The 15641-nt window shown below is 45.8% G+C and overlaps 1 protein-coding gene across 1 annotated transcript; it reads left to right on the top strand.

Annotated features, from left to right (window-relative positions):
- On the top strand, nucleotides 1-15406 carry LOC140210000 (ankyrin repeat domain-containing protein 66). Its single transcript, XM_072278724.1, has 3 exons — nucleotides 1-157; nucleotides 12369-12597; nucleotides 13681-15406. The coding sequence occupies exons 1-3, from the start codon at nucleotides 19-21 to the stop codon at nucleotides 13991-13993; spliced, it is 681 nt and encodes a 226-aa protein (XP_072134825.1). The 5' UTR covers nucleotides 1-18; the 3' UTR covers nucleotides 13994-15406.
- Nucleotides 15407-15641: the final 235 nt, after the last annotated feature.

The raw sequence follows: 15641 nt of genomic DNA, 5'->3' as shown, positions 1-15641 counted from the left end.
GCCTAGGTGACGCCGGGGATGTCGGAGCTGCACGAGGCGGCGGCGGCGGGCGATACGGATCTGGTGGAGCAGATCCTGCAAAAAGGGTCGTGCGACCCGAGCATGAAGGATCCGGACTGGGGCGATCGGACCCCGCTACACTGGGCGGCAGCTAAAGGTCGGGTGGCGGGGTATCTGCAGCGCGAACCGTCGCTCCTCTCCATGCGATCCAGGTTCTGTAGCCGTCTTCACTCCCAGCAGGAGTAAAGCCCAACCCAGAGAGTCGTTTGCAATCCTCCTCTTCTTTTCCGAAACGATAGACGCCTTCCACGCCAGCATCACTCCCGCTTCCCAGCTCGTTTTGTTCTTGCCCTCCTTCCCTCCCTCTCCCCTCCTTCCCTCCCTCCCTTCCCTCTCCCTTCCCTCTCCCCTCCTTCCCTCCCTCTCCCCTCCTTCCCTCCCTCTCCCCTCCTTCCCTCCCTCTCCTTCCCTCCCTCTCCTTCCCTCCCTCTCCTTCCCTCCCTCTCCTTCCCTCCCTCTCCTCCCCTCCCTCTCCCCTCCTTCCCTCCCTCTCCCCTTCCCTCTCCCCTCCTTCCCTCTCCCCTCCTTCCCTCTCCCCTCCTTCCCTCTCCCCTCCTTCCCTCTCCCCTCTTTCCCTCCCTCCCTTCCCTCTCCCCTCTTTCCCTCCCTCCCTCCCCTCTCCCCTCTTTCCCTCCCTCCCTCCCCTCTCCCCCTCCCTCCCTCCCCTCTCCCCTCTTTCCCTCCCTCCCTCCCCTCTCCCCTCCTTCCCTCCCTCCCCTCTCCCCTCCTTCCCTCCCTCCCCTCTCCCCTCCTTCCCTCCCTCCCCTCTCCCCTCCTTCCCTCCCTCCCCTCTCCCCTCCTTCCCTCCCTCCCTTCCCTCTCCCCTCCTTCCCTCCCTCCCTTCCCTCTCCCCTCCTTCCCTCCCTTCCCTCTCCCCTCCTTCCCTCCCTCCCTTCCCTCTCCCCTCCTTCCCTCCCTTCCCTCTCCCCTCCTTCCCTCCCTCCCTTCCCTCTCCCCTCCTTCCCTCCCTCCCTTCCCTCTCCCCTCCTTCCCTCCCTCCCTTCCCTCTCCCCTCCTTCCCTCCCTCCCTCCCTTCCCTTTCCCCTCCTTCCCTCCCTCCCTTCCCTTTCCCCTCCTTCTCTCCCTCCCCTTTCCCCTCCTTCTCTCCCTCCCTTCCCTTTCCCCTCCTTCCCTCCCTCCCTTCCCTCTCCCCTCCTTCCCTCCCTCTCCCCTCCTTCCCTCCCTCCCTCCCTTCCCTTTCCCCTCCTTCCCTCCCTCCCTTCCCTTTCCCCTCCTTCCCTCCCTTCCCTTTCCCCTCCTTCCCTCCCTCCCTCCCCTTTCCCCTCCTTCCCTCCCTCCCTTCCCTCTCCCCTCCTTCCCTCCCCCCTCCTTCCCTCCCCCCTCCTTCCCTCCCTTCCTTCCCTCTCCCCTCCTTCCCTCCCTTCCCTCTCCCTCCCTTCTCTCTCCCCTCCTCCTTCCCTCCTCCCCTCCTTCCCTCTCTCCCTCCCCCCCTCTCTCCCTCCCCCCTCTCTCCCTCCCCCCCTCTCTCCCTCCCCCCTCTCTCCCTCCCCCCCTCTCTCCCTCCCCCCTCCTTCCCTCTCTCCCTCCCCCTCCTTCCCTCTCTCCCTCCCCCCTCTCTCCCTCCCCCTCCTTCCCTCTCTCCCTCCCCCTCCTTCCCTCTCTCCCTCCCCCTCCTTCCCTCTCTCCCTCCCCCCTCCTTCCCTCTCTCCCTCCCCCCTCCTTCCCTCTCTCCCTCCCCCCTCCTTCCCTCTCTCCCTCCCCCCTCCTTCCCTCTCCCTCCCCCCTCCTTCCCTCTCCCTCCCCCCTCCTTCCCTCTCTCCCTCCCCCTCCTTCCCTCTCTCCCTCCCCCCCTTCCCTCTCTCCCTCCCCCCCTCCTTCCCTCTCTCCCTCCCCCCTCCTTCCCTCTCTCCCTCCCCTTCCCTCTCTCCCTCCCCCCTCCTTCCCTCTCTCCCTCCCCCCTCCTTCCCTCTCTCCCTCCCCCTTCCCTCTCTCCCTCCCCCCCTTCCTTCTCTCCCTCCCCCCCTTCCCTCTCTCCCTCCCCCCTCCTTCCCTCTCTCCCTCCCCCCTCCTTCCCTCTCTCCCTCCCCCCTCCTTCCCTCTCTCCCTCCCCCCTCCTTCCCTCTCTCCCTCCCCCTCCTTCCCTCTCTCCCTCCTTCCCCTCTTTCCCACCCCCACCCCTTACCCCCTCTCCCCGCTACTCCTCTCTCTTCTCTGCCCACCTTCTCCCTCTCTCTCCACCTCCCAACCCCTCTCTCCCACCTTTCCAACCCCTCTCTCTCCAGCTCTTCCCACCCTCACTCGCCCCCTCCCCACCTTCTCGCTCCTGCTCATCTTTCTGAAATCCTGTCATATCCACCATGTGGCTGTTTTTTGGTCTGTCATGTGACATCACGTGATTGATCGATTTCACCAGCTTGTCCATCTATTAATTAATGTTTGACCTACTAAACCTGTGCATGTAAATGTGTAGTTTCCGGGTGACTATGAGTTATGTTCCAACCTTCAGGTTTTTTCTGAATTGCAATGGTGGTGACGAGGATTAAATCTGTGGCACTCGCTTTTTTGGAATGCATGCTCACATTTGAACAATGAGTACAGTTGGAAAAGTTGAGGAATAGTGTGATTCATAATACCCCTGGAATACAAGAGCAAGGATGAGATGCTGAGGCTTTATAAGGCACTGGTGAAGCCTCACCTTGAGGTATTGTGAAGTTTTGGCCCCCTCATCTTAAAAAAGATGTGCTGGCATTGGAGAGAGTCCAGAGGAGGTTCACAAGGATGATTCCAGGAATAAAAGGGTTATCATACGAGGTATGTGTGATAGCTCTGGGTCTGTATTCGCTGGAATTCCGAACGATGAAGGGGGATCTCATTGAAACCTTTTGAATGTTGAAAGGCCTGGGCAGAGTAGATGTGGAAAGGATGTTTCCCATGGTGGGAGAGTCTAGGGCAAGAGGGCACAGCCTCAGTATAGAGGGGCGCCCTTTCAAAACAGAGATGTGGGGAAATGTCTTTTGCCAAAGGGTGGTGAATTTGTGGAATTTGTTGCCACATGCAGCTGTGGAGGCCAGATCGTTGGGTGTATTTAAGGCAGAGATTGATAGATTCTTGATTGAACATGGCATCAAAGGTTACAGGTGAAGGCTGGGAACTGGGGTTGAGGAGGAGATAAAAAAAAGGATCAGCCATGATTGAATGGTGGAGCAGACTTAATGGGCCAAATGGCCTAATTCTGCTCCTATGTCTTATTGTCTTATGGAATGTTTACGCCAAATGTTTGGATTGTTTTTTCATGGCAAACGACATTCGTGATCCCAAAAAAAGCCAGCGTCTTGCTCAGTGTATGTGGTCCAAAAACATGACATCATCCGAAATTTGTTGAGTCCCGATTTTCCCTGTTTGAAATCTTACGGGAAACTTGTGAGATTAATTGGGTCTCATTACAATCCTAAACCATCAGTTATGGCACAATACTTTAGATTCTACATTCATATCTGTTAGGAAATGAATCAGTGGCAACGTTTGTTGCTGAATTAAGAAAACTGAATTGTGTGATTTTGGTGCTGTTTGAGGAGATACGATACACGATCACTTGGCCATTCTGGGTGCTTGATGTTCGCATTCAATGCCACCTACTGGCAGAACACTCAAGTCAGCCATTGATATTACAAATGGCATGGAAGTGGCAGATAAGAATGCACTTCTGCTGTGTCGGTGCAAAGTACAAGGAGAAGCGATGTTCCCACCACCTTCAACTGCAGCAGATTATACTGACCTTAACAAGGTGTCTGGAGGTAAGAAAGAAGGAATACTCTGGGATTCCGATGTTACCATTGCGATGAATTTCACCAGAAGCCTATTGACTGTCGACAGTGAGACTCCATCTGCCATACTTGGCAAGAACTTACCGATCTCGGCCTCTATTCAAACCAGAACGTTCCACAGCAGCACAGTATGTGGTTACGGAGCCGGACCAGTTTGTAAAACACTCAGATGGTCTAGGGCCAGTTCCCCCTATGTTGATAGCTTTAAAGATTAATAACATGCATTCCCTTTGAATTGAATTGACTTTATTTCTTACATCCTACACATACATGAGGAGTAAAAATCTTTACGTTACGTCTCTGTCTGAATGTGCAATGTGCAATTCCCAGTAGTTTCTAATAAATAGTATGTACAACAGGACAGTTAATATAGTCAAGAAATACAATTTTATCAGTGTGAATTAACCAGTCTGATGAACTGGTGGAAGAAGCTGTCCCAGAGCCTGTTGCTCCTGGCTTTAATGCTGCGGGACCGCTTACTGGATGGTCGCAGCTGGAACAGTTTGTGGTTGGAGTGACTCGGGTCCCCAATGATCCTTCGGGCCCTTTTTATGCACCTGTCTCTGTAAATGTCCTGAGTAGTGGGAAGTTCACACCTACCGATGCACTGGGCTGTCCGCACCACTCTCTGCACAGCCCTATGATTGAGGGGGGTACAGATCCCATACCAGGCAATGATGTAGCTAGTCAGGATGCTCTTATTTATGCCCCTGTAGAAAGTTCTAAGGATTTGGGACCCATACCAAACTTCCTCAACTGTCTGAGGTGAAAGAGGTGCTGTAGTGCCTTTTTTTTTAACCATATAGTCAGTATATACAGAACACGTGAGATCCTCAGTGATGTGTATTCCAAGGAACTTAAAGCTGTTCACCTTGTCAACTCCAGATCCATTGATGTCAGTAGAGGTTAGTCTGTCTCCATTCCTCCTGTAGTCTACAACCAGCATCTTTGTTTTTGCGACGTTGTGGGAGAGGTTGTTTTCTTGTCACCACCGTGTCAGAGTGAGGACTTCTTTGTAGGCTGCCTCATTATTATTTGAGATTAGGCCAATCAGTGTAGTATCGTCAGCAAATTTAATTAGCAGATTGGAGCCGTGGGTGGCAACACAGTCATAGGTATACAGAGAGAAAAGGAGGGGGCTTAGGACTCAGCCCTGGGGGGCTCCTATGTTGAGGGTCAAAGGGGCAGAGGTGAGGGAGCCCATTCTTTCCGCCTGCCGGCGACCTGACAGGAAGTCCAGGATCCAGTTGCATAAGGCAGGGTGAAGGCCAAGGTCTCGGAGCTTCTTGTCAAACCTGGAAGGAATTATGGTGTTGAATGCCGAACTGTAGTCCAAGAACAGCATTCTCACCTCAGCATCCCTCTTCAGGAGTGCAAGGAGGGTGTGTAGAGCACAGTCCTTACGCACCGTCCTTGCACATCTGGACACTGAGTGTGCTATTACTCTTTGTGGTGAAAAGACACGGGTAGATGTGTTTGGCCCTGACTCTTTGAAGACATTTACGTCACCATATTACAGACTGAAGACTTACACGGGGGAACAGTTACAGACGCTTGGTTGTGACAGGGTTCTTCTTGAGCAAGAAAATCAATCACACTAACAACCAGTGACTGAGGAAGCTGGAGTGACCTTGGGTGTGATTGGCTACAAGTGCCTGTCTTAGGTGTGTGTCAGATGAAAACCGACATGTCAGTCAACAGCTTACTCAACAGTATAAACTTTTTTTCAGCAATTCTGATGAAGGTAAGCTCAACGGTACCAAAGTACATCTTCCAGAATTGGACACAACCAAACCAAAGTCCTTCAAGGCACGTTCCCTGCCATACATGCTTCACGCCAATGTTGAGGTGGAGCTTATACAATTATAAGAAAATGGGATAATTGACCCTGCAAGATTTTCACACTGGGTAACCTCCAGTGTGCCAGTGGTCAAGAGTGATGGGAGCATAAAAATATGTGGAGATTACAAGGTCACAGTGAATTCATGCCAACCCACCAAGACAAACCTGATTCCAAAGATGGAATGCAACACTAAGGGGCAAAAAGTTCTTCACTAAACTCGACCTTGCACGTGCATATCAACAGCTTGAACCGGAAGAGCAGCCTTGGAGCCTCTCACTATTACTGCAACCTGGAAAGGCTTGTTCCAGTATACGAGACTCCTGCTCAGCATAAGTTCATCTCCAGCAATGTTCCAATTTACCATCGAACCCTGCATTAAAAATGTGCCCAACATAGTAGCTAAATTTGATAATATTCTGATTACCGCTTCGACCTTAAAAGATCTCCTAAATAATCTTGATAAAACCTCCTCCTGACTGATACAACTTGGTCCATGACTAAAGCATGAGAAATGAATTCTTCTGGCAGATCATGGGTTTTTGTTTGGATTCCAAAGGTGTACATCCAATCAAAGAAAAGCTTTACTCCATTATTGAAGTCCCGGCACTACGGAATATCCATGAATTTCGCTCTTTTTTGGGCATGTTCAATCATTATGACCGATTTTCCCTTTTACAGCCATGCTTTTTGCTCTGTTTAATGATTTATTGAAGAAAGGTATGAGGTGGTGTTGGGAGCGGGTAGAGGAATCAGCTCTTCAGAGAGCAGAACAGATGCTGACTCAATCCCAAGCGTTAATGCACGTCAGATCCAGGGTGCCAATAGTTTTGTACTGTGATGCCTCCCGTATGGTATTGGTGCTGTGCTAACCCAGGAGAATATGGACGCCGATGAAAAGTGTGTCGCTTTGTGCACCTTTAACTCAGCCGAATCAAACTACGCACAGTTGGACAAGGAAGCATTGACAATTGTTTTTGGGGTCATGTGTTCTCACCATTACCTGTACGGCCAGTGTTTGGAGATTCATACGGACCACAGGCCATTGGTGGGATTGCTTGGTGAGATCAAGACCATGCCGAAGATGGCACCACCAAGGATACACTGGTGGGCCCTCTACCTCTCTGCTCATAGGTGCACAATATCTAATGCTTTTGGTAGAAACAACTACACCATGGATGACTTAATCAGTCTTGTGCTACGTGAATATCCTCGCGAGTCAGAACTTCCAAGCAAACCGGTACTACTGATGGACTGGTTCAAGACATCTCTGATCACCACTTCTCAGGTACAAGAAGAAACTGAGCGAGATGTAAAGTTGGCATAAGTAAAAAGATATGTAGAAGATGATGTGCTGCCCTACGAGCTTAGCATCTATGACAGTTGTCTACTGTGAGTAAGTCGTATTGTAACTCCTACACGATCTTGGTGCCCTATCCTGGAAGAGTTACATTGTACCCATCCAGGAATATCACACGTGAAAGCAAGAGCCTGAAATTATGTTTGGTGGCTGAAAATTGATGAAGACATTGAGCACATTGCTCATCTATGTGATCCATGCCAGCAGTCTCAACCTTTAAATGCTCCTGATCCCATGGTTCCATGGCATTGACCCACAAAACCCTGGAGATGTTTACACATAGAGTACGCACGTCCATTGGATGGTCACTTGCTACTGGTATTTGTCGATGCACATTCTAAATGGATTGAGGCCAATGCGGTGAAGAATTTGACCAGCCAGATGATGTTAAACATTTTACACACACTATTTTGAATGCATGCAATCCCGAATACTGTGATCTGTGATAATGGGCTCACGCTTGCAAGTGAAAAATTCAAATTATTTTTACAAGCCCCCTTGTCATGCATCATCAAACAGTATGATTGAAAGACTGTCAAGCAGAGGATACAAAAGTTGACTAAGACCGTAAGATATAGGAGCAGAAGTAGGCCATTCGGCCCATCAAGTCTGCTGTGCCATTCAATCATGGGCTGATCCAATTCTTCCAGTCATCCCCACTCTCCTGCCTTCTCCCCATACCCTTTGATACCCTGGCTAAGCAAGAACCTATCTATCTCTGCCTTAAATACACCCAATGAAATCCACAGCCACTTGTGGCAAAAAATTCCACAGATTTACCACCTTCTGACTAAAGTAATTTCTCCGCATCTCTGTTCTAAATGGATGTTCTTCAATCCTGAAGTCGTGCCCTCTTGTCCTAGACTCCTCTACCATGGGAAATACCTTTGCCATATCTAATCTTTTCAGGCCTTTTAACATTTGGAATGTTTATATGGGAGCCCCCCTCATTCGCCTGAACTCCAGGGAATACAGCCCAAGAGCTGCCAGACGTTCCTCATACGGTAACGCTTTCATTGCTGGAATCATTCTCATGAATCTTCTCCGAACCCTCTCCGTTGTCAGTATATCCTTTCTAAAATAAGGAACCCAACACTGCACACAATGCTCCAAGTTTTTTTGCACTACCTTGCTTTCCATTTTTCTATTTTCTATTTATGATTTATAATTTAAATTTTTAATATTTACTAATTTTTTACTATTTTTTAGTATTTTTAATAATTAATATTTGTAATCCAGGGAGCGGGAAGCGCAGAATCAGATATCGCTTTGATGATTGTACATTCTAGTATCAATTGTTTGGCAACAATAAAGTATAAAGTAAAGTATAAAGTGTGGTCTCACAAGTGCCTTATAGAGCCTCAACATCACATCCTGCTCCAACCAAAAGTAACTTCCCTGTAATTCCATGGGCTCTTATCTTGCTAAGCAGCCTCAAGTGCAGCACCTTGTCAAAGGCCTTCTGAAAATCCAAGTACAGCACATCTTCTGCATCTCCTTTGTCTACCCTGATTTCCTCAAAAATTGCAGTAGGTTAGGCAGGACTTGCCTTTCAGGAAACCATGCTGGCTTTGGCCTATCTTGTCATGTGCCTCCAGGTATTCTGTAACCTCATCCCTAACAATCAATTCCAACAACTTCCCAACCACTGATGTCAGGCTAACAAGTCTATAGTTTCCTTTCTGCTGCCTCCCACCCTTCTTAAATAGCAGAATAATATTTGCAATTTTCCAGTCATCCGGCACAATACTAGAATCTATCGATTCTGGAAATATCATCGTTCATGCCTCCTCAATCTCTCCAGCTACTTCCTTCAGAACCCAAGGGTGCATTCCATCAGGTCCAGGAGATTTATCCACCGTCAGACCATTACGCTTCCTGAGCACCTTCTCAGTCATATCTTTCACTGCTTCACTACTTCACTTTCCTGACACTCTTGAATGTCCGGTATACTGCAGATGTCTTCCACTGTGAAGACTGATGCAAAATACACATTCATTTCCTCTGCCATCTCTCATTACAATATCTCCAGCATAATTTTCTATTGGTCCTATATTTACCCTCAACTCTCTTTTACCCTTTATATACTTAAAAAAAGCTTTTAGTAACTTCTTTGATATTAGTCACCAGTTTCCTTTTATAATTCATCTTTTCCCTCCTAATGACCTTCTTAGTTTCCTTCTGCAAGTTTTTAAAAGCTTTCCAATCCTCTATCTTCCCAGTAGCTTTGGCTTCTTTGTATGTCCTCTTTTGCTTTTACTTTGGCTCTAACTTCACTTGTAGTGTCTTCACAGTAGTGTCCTTTTTCGGTTTGGAAATTTCTCCTACTTGGTATATAAGGATGACATACGTACCAGGATCAGCTGGTTCTTGTTCAGGTACTGAATAACCCCACAAACTACAACAGGCTTCACTCCATTTGAGCTGTTGATGGGCCGCAGGTTGCGTTCCCGATAGAATTTATTGCGTCCATTGCTGGAAGACCGAGTAAGAGACAGACAAAAGACAATGAAAGTACGGTATGACTCAGATACAGAACATGGGAACATTGGGTGGGAGATCTAGTTTATGTTCGCCCGAACCTTGAGAGCCAAAGATGTACAAAAGAAGAAGCTGTGGTGAAAGAGGATCAACGAGTTACTTCAGCACTTGAAGATGGTGGTGTACGCTGCCGACATCTAGACCACATCAGCAGACAGCCAAGTGAATCTCTCGTTCCAGAACTAGCTGGTGAATAAGACGGGTTAGCATCACAACTGATAGAAGCAGAATCCCCAGTTGAAAGCACTGAATCCGGACCAACGCTCGATTCTGGGGTTTCTGGATTGTCAGAACAGAGCAGAAAATTGGTGAAATATTATCAAGCTGGTTTCGCCTAAAAACTTACGGGTGCAGAGATGTCCTAATCACTGTGTGACTCTTTATCAGTCTGTCATGTGACATCACGTGATTGGTCGATTTCATGTGCTTGTTATCTATTAATTAATGTTTGACCAACATTGTGGGCCGAAGGGCCTGGAATGTGCTGTACTATTCTACGTTCTATGTTAAATCTGTGCATGTAAATGTATTCGTTGTTTCCAGGTGACTATGAGTCAAGCAGACCAATTTGGCTGCACTGGACACAATAACATTCTGTTCCATCCTCTGGTTTTTCCTTAGTTGTAACACCTCCGCTCCCCCACTCCCTGACACTTCTCCCTCTCTCCCCCTCCCCATCTCCCACTTCCAGTCTCCCCCTACCCTCTCCCCCTCACCCTCTCCCCTCACCCCCGCTTCCCCCTCTCTCCCCCTCTTCCCCCTCTCTCTCTCTCCCCTTTCCCCTCTCTCTCCCCCTCCCCCTCTCTCCTCCTTGTCCACCCCTGCTCTACCTCCACCCTCTCTCTCCCTCCTCTCTCTGCCTTCTCTCTCCTTCCTCTCTCTTACCCTTCTCTCCCTCATCCCTCTTTCTCTCTCCTCCCTCTCCCCCTTCCCTCCCCCTCTCCCCTCCCCCACCCCTCTTCTTCCCCATCTCTCTCTCCCCTCTCTCTTTCTCTCCCCCCTCTCTCTCACCCCCCTCTCTCTCACCCCCCCTCTCTCTCCCCCCCTCTCTGTCCCCTCTCTGTCCCCTCTCTGTCCCCTCTCTCCCCCTCTCTCCCCCTCTCTCCCCCTCTCTTCCCCTCTCTTCCCCTCTCTCCCCCTCTCTCTCTCTCCCCTCTCTCTCCCCCCTCTCTCCTCTCTCCCCCTCTGTCCTCTCTCTCCCCCTCCCTCCCGTAAGCACATATTGAAAGATTTTTTTTAGTTTAGTTAATCTTTCCAGATGCCCCATTCCAGGTATTTGTTTAGACTTTGACAGCAATGGTTCCTAATATTTTTCAAGTTTAATTTATGCAACTGTTTGTTTTCCAGCAATATATAATGCAAGTATAATAAAATGCATTATCAGCATAATCTAGTATTTAATTGCTTAAAAATTCATATTCTTTGCCCTTTTCCTTCTCATTTAACACACTCTCAATTGTGCTCTTTTGGTATTATCTGCTAATTTTGGATGTTTTCCTTGTTCCTTTGTAACTAAATCTAAACATATTCAATATGGTTCAGAAATAAAATGTCAGTCTAGCTGTTTGGATTACTTCAGGGCTTGAGATGGGATTCGTGCAGCCTTTCAAGTAAAATTAGGAATTTATCACGTGGCTTTGCGGAAGTCACACAGTGTAATTGCATTATAAACCACTAGCGTGCCCTCTTGTCAAGCATTTTTGTAATTTATTGCAGTACTGTGTGGCAGAGATTTGAGGATCTCCATACCTTCAGATGTTTCTTAACCAGGTTTAAATCAACTTTGCTCATTAGTTTTTAGCCAGTGTGAGATAATGAGATAACAGATTAGTTTTATAAAGATTAGCTTTATATTTGTAATGTGTACATCGAAACATACAGGGAAATGCGTTGTTTGCATCAGCGATCAATACAGTCCGAGGATGTGTTGGGGGCAGCCCATAAGTGTGGTCGTTCTTCTGGCACCAGCGTATTATGCCACAACTTGCTGACCCTTACTAACTCACCCATATATCTTTGAAATAAGGGAAGAAAGCAGAGCACCCATAAGAAACTCAAGTGGTCACAGGGAGAATGTGGACGCTCATTACAGACAGGGACTGGGAATTGAACCCCAATTGCTAGCACTGTAAGGTAACACACTAGCGATAATGCTACCATGTTATCTTATATATGAAATTTGTACATATATAATTGCAATGAATACTTCATTAGAATAGTACCACATGGTACACACCCCTTGACCGCTATGTGCCAATCTTTTAACTTACTCTAAGATCAATCTCATGCTTCCCTCCCACATAGTCCTCTATTTTTCTTTCATCCATGTGCCTATCCAAGAGTCTCTTGAATGTCCCTAATATATCTGCCTCTATCATCACCCCTGGCAGTGCATTCCACGCACCCACCACTCTGCGTGAAAAACTTACTTCTGATATCCCATCTATATTTTTCTCCAATCATTTTAAGGTTATGTCCTCATGTATATTTTAAATATTATTCTAAATTATTCTCATTCTAAATATTTTCTAAGGATGCGCCAAAGTAAGGCTTTTCGATCTTTATTCCATTTACTCATCAAAAGCCAAATACTTTATAACCAAGCTTATTTTGAAATAAAAATGTTGGACTCTTAGTTATATTCTGATTTTGTTTCTGATCAGGTATCTGTAATGATAGTACAGATTGTCTATCTGAATTAAATTCGGATGTTCTTCAGTTTTGAACATAATATGAAGATTTCTATGCTTTATGTAAAATACTAATTTGGAACTTTTGACAGGAAAAGCAGACATGGTTAAGCTCCTCATAACAAGTGGATCACGTCCTTGCTTGAGAACAACCACTGGATGGACTCCAGCACATTTTGCTGCAGAATCTGGAAAGCTGTCTGTCCTTAAAATGCTGCATTCTCTACATGCTCCTGTTGACAAAGCAGACCTGTATGGGGACACCCCCAGAAGAATGGCAGAGATATATGGTCAGGGAGACTGCGTTAAGTTTCTCGAAGTGTGAGTAGTTGCCCAAAGTACTATAAATAAGTTTTGCAGTGTTTGTGACCATAGAACTTAACGTCTTCTTCAGCCAGTCGTAAAATGATTTGAAGTGTAAGAAATTGAATGAATCCAGTAATTAGATTGTACTACCAAGGAATTAAGTGTTAAATCCACTATGGGGCAGATTGCATTAACAGCCAGATGGCACGTTTGTACAGAAACGCATACATCTGCATTTAAAAGGTTTCTGTGTCTGCACTGTAATGCAAAAGAATAGAATGCGCAGGTCAGAAGGCATCTGCAGTGTACTAACCTGAGGGGAAGGATTCAGATCTTGTCTCTTGGGTTCATTCATTTGAATGATCTCACCTCATTAAAATCGAGGTGTTTCTTTCTTTTAACTTTAATTAACTTACATGTTTTATGCGTGATTGAATGCATTAGTGTTTTTTTAGAAAATTGAATTCTTTAAATAATTTACAACTAGTCAAAGGTGTTCCAGAATGGTGAAAAGGCCTGACAATACAAGCTGTGAGAAAGCTCCTAGGGCAGTTTGGCAGTCCATGGGCAGGGTCATAAGGTGGGGAAGGACCACAGTATAGGTTTCTCCACCCGTGGGAGTGGGAGGGGTCGGGGGCGGGGAGTATACCCCTCAACAATGATATGCTAAGCTGAACTAATGGAGTGCCACGTGGGTGGCTATAAATACGGATATTTACTGAGTATAATGGAAACGTATGTAAAGGATGAAAAGTTATTGAATGGTTTATTGTATATATTTATTTTTGAATAAAGTATATTTTGAAATAAAAAAAATAACTTCCCTTCGTTGGTGCTAGATTGTAAATCACAGTCCATTACAGTTTACAGAATTACTGCAGCACCAAGGCTGTGGTATATTTGGAAACATGATACATGTGTTTTTGGACATCTTACAAGATCAAATGCAAGGTATGCCCAAGCCTAATAGAATTGCATCCCACAAGCCCTCTTATTGGTAATAATAATATTATATTATTCATTGTAAAGTCCCCAAATTATTAGAACTAATTATTCATTTAAAAATATGCATTAATTAAAATTTCCCTTTTTTTTCAGAGCAGAGCAAGAGAGTTCCAATTACAGAAGGGTTGCTGAGATGAAAGGTATTTTATTAGATGACACAGATGAAGAGTGGGAAAGTCAGAAGGAAAGCAAAACGGCTGAAAAAAGGGAAACTGTCAGTAAGAGTATCATTACATGTAAGCTTCAGCAAAGTAAAAAAAATCCTTATACAACACAAGTTAATGAGGTGCCTATAAAAGGAAAATTATCAAAAATAAATAAAGTTTGCAAAAAAGAAGTACAAGTTCCGTACCCCTTATCTGAAATTCCAAAATCCAAAAACCTCCGAAATCCGAAATATTTCTGAATGCTGATATGACATTCCAAATGAAAAATTCCACAAGGCGCAAGGAAGGTTCCTAGGCAATGTGCAGTTCTCTGCGCATCACAGATAGTTTTAAGAAGTGACTCATACTTATAATAAACAGAAGTTAATGAAAACTGGAAAAGCACTGCATAAAGCAAAAATGATCTCTGGATCATCTGTTGAAAGAATGAAATGAACATATGAAATTTAACAGTATGCTGATCATGAAACAAGCAAAGATCTATCACAACAAACTGAAATTTAAGAGAAAGCGTGGCATATTTTTCAAAAACTTTAATGATAAAGTGTCTGCTGATCTCAAGACAACAGGGAAATTCATGGATAAGTTTTCAAAGATAGTCATTGATGAAAATCTAACACCAGAACAAGTCTACAATGCTGATTGTTTTTATACTTTACATAAAACCTAAAAAAATTAGAATACAAAAACACAGTGTACTGTGACCTTTTAATCAAAATATGGCATCATAAGTAGAGAGTGAAAGCCTGCCATTGTTTGTCGTTGTTCAGCAGTTAATTCAGGTATTCTTCCGATGCTGCTGTGCTGCTTTTGTTACCCTGCACACATTACAATTTTCATTGTATTAACGGTATGTAATAATATTTACTGTTAAGTACATAGAAACATAGAAAATAGGTGCAGGAGTAGGCCATTCGGCCCTTCGAGCCTGCACCGCCATTCAGTATGATCATGGCTGATCATCCAACTCAGAACCCTGTACCAGCCTTCCCTCCAGACCCCCGATCCCTTTAGCCACAAGGGCCATATCTAACTCCCTCTTAAATATAGCCAATGAACTGGTCTCAACTGTTTCCTGTGGCAGAGAATTCCACAGATTCACCACTCTCTGTGTAAAGAAGTTTTTCCTAATCTCAGTCCTAAAAGGCTTCCCCTTTATCCTCAAACTGTGACCCCTCATACTGTATGTGTGATGAACAAAGACTGCTTACTGGTAGCACATAAATTCAGAGTCAGAAATGATGGCAATCACAAGCTATCTTATGTATTCCAAAAGCTGAAACACTTCCAGCCCCAAGCATTTTGGATAAGGGGATACTCAACCTGTAAAATAAAATTATCTTCAAGTCAGAAAAGTCATGCAGCGTTATTACTTGAATTTGCTTAAGCTGAAAATTTAATTTAGATTGACTCAAGACCAATGTCCAAAGGCATAGAATGATCGGTGATTTTATATTCCTGCAGAAACACACACTTGATATAGGGTGTACCAAGACTGCACAGCTATTGTTGCAGGTTGACATCAGCCTGGAATTTTCTAGGAAACTTTATTAAATAGCAAAAAAATTCTACTGTATCTTCAAACAACAGGAATTCTGCAGATGCTGGAAATTCAAGCAACACACATCAAAGTTGCTGGTGAACGCAGCAGGCCAGGCAGCATCTCTAGGAAGAGGTACAGTCGACATTTCAGGCCGAGACCCTTCGTCAGGACTAACTAACTCTTCCTTCAGTTAGTCCTGACGAAGGGTCTCGGCCTGAAACGTCGACTGTACCTCTTCCTAGAGATGCTGCCTGGCCTGCTGCGTTCACCAGCAACTTTGATGTGTGCTACCATATCTTCAATGCATTTTTGCAAACATTGGTCCCTCATTTCTGCTTTCTAGG

This window comes from Mobula birostris, chromosome 2 (genome assembly GCF_030028105.1).
Source record: "Mobula birostris isolate sMobBir1 chromosome 2, sMobBir1.hap1, whole genome shotgun sequence".
Taxonomy (NCBI): domain Eukaryota; kingdom Metazoa; phylum Chordata; class Chondrichthyes; order Myliobatiformes; family Myliobatidae; genus Mobula; species Mobula birostris.
The sequence above is the reverse complement of the archived record's forward strand: the minus strand, read 5'-3'. Positions and strand labels throughout refer to the sequence as shown.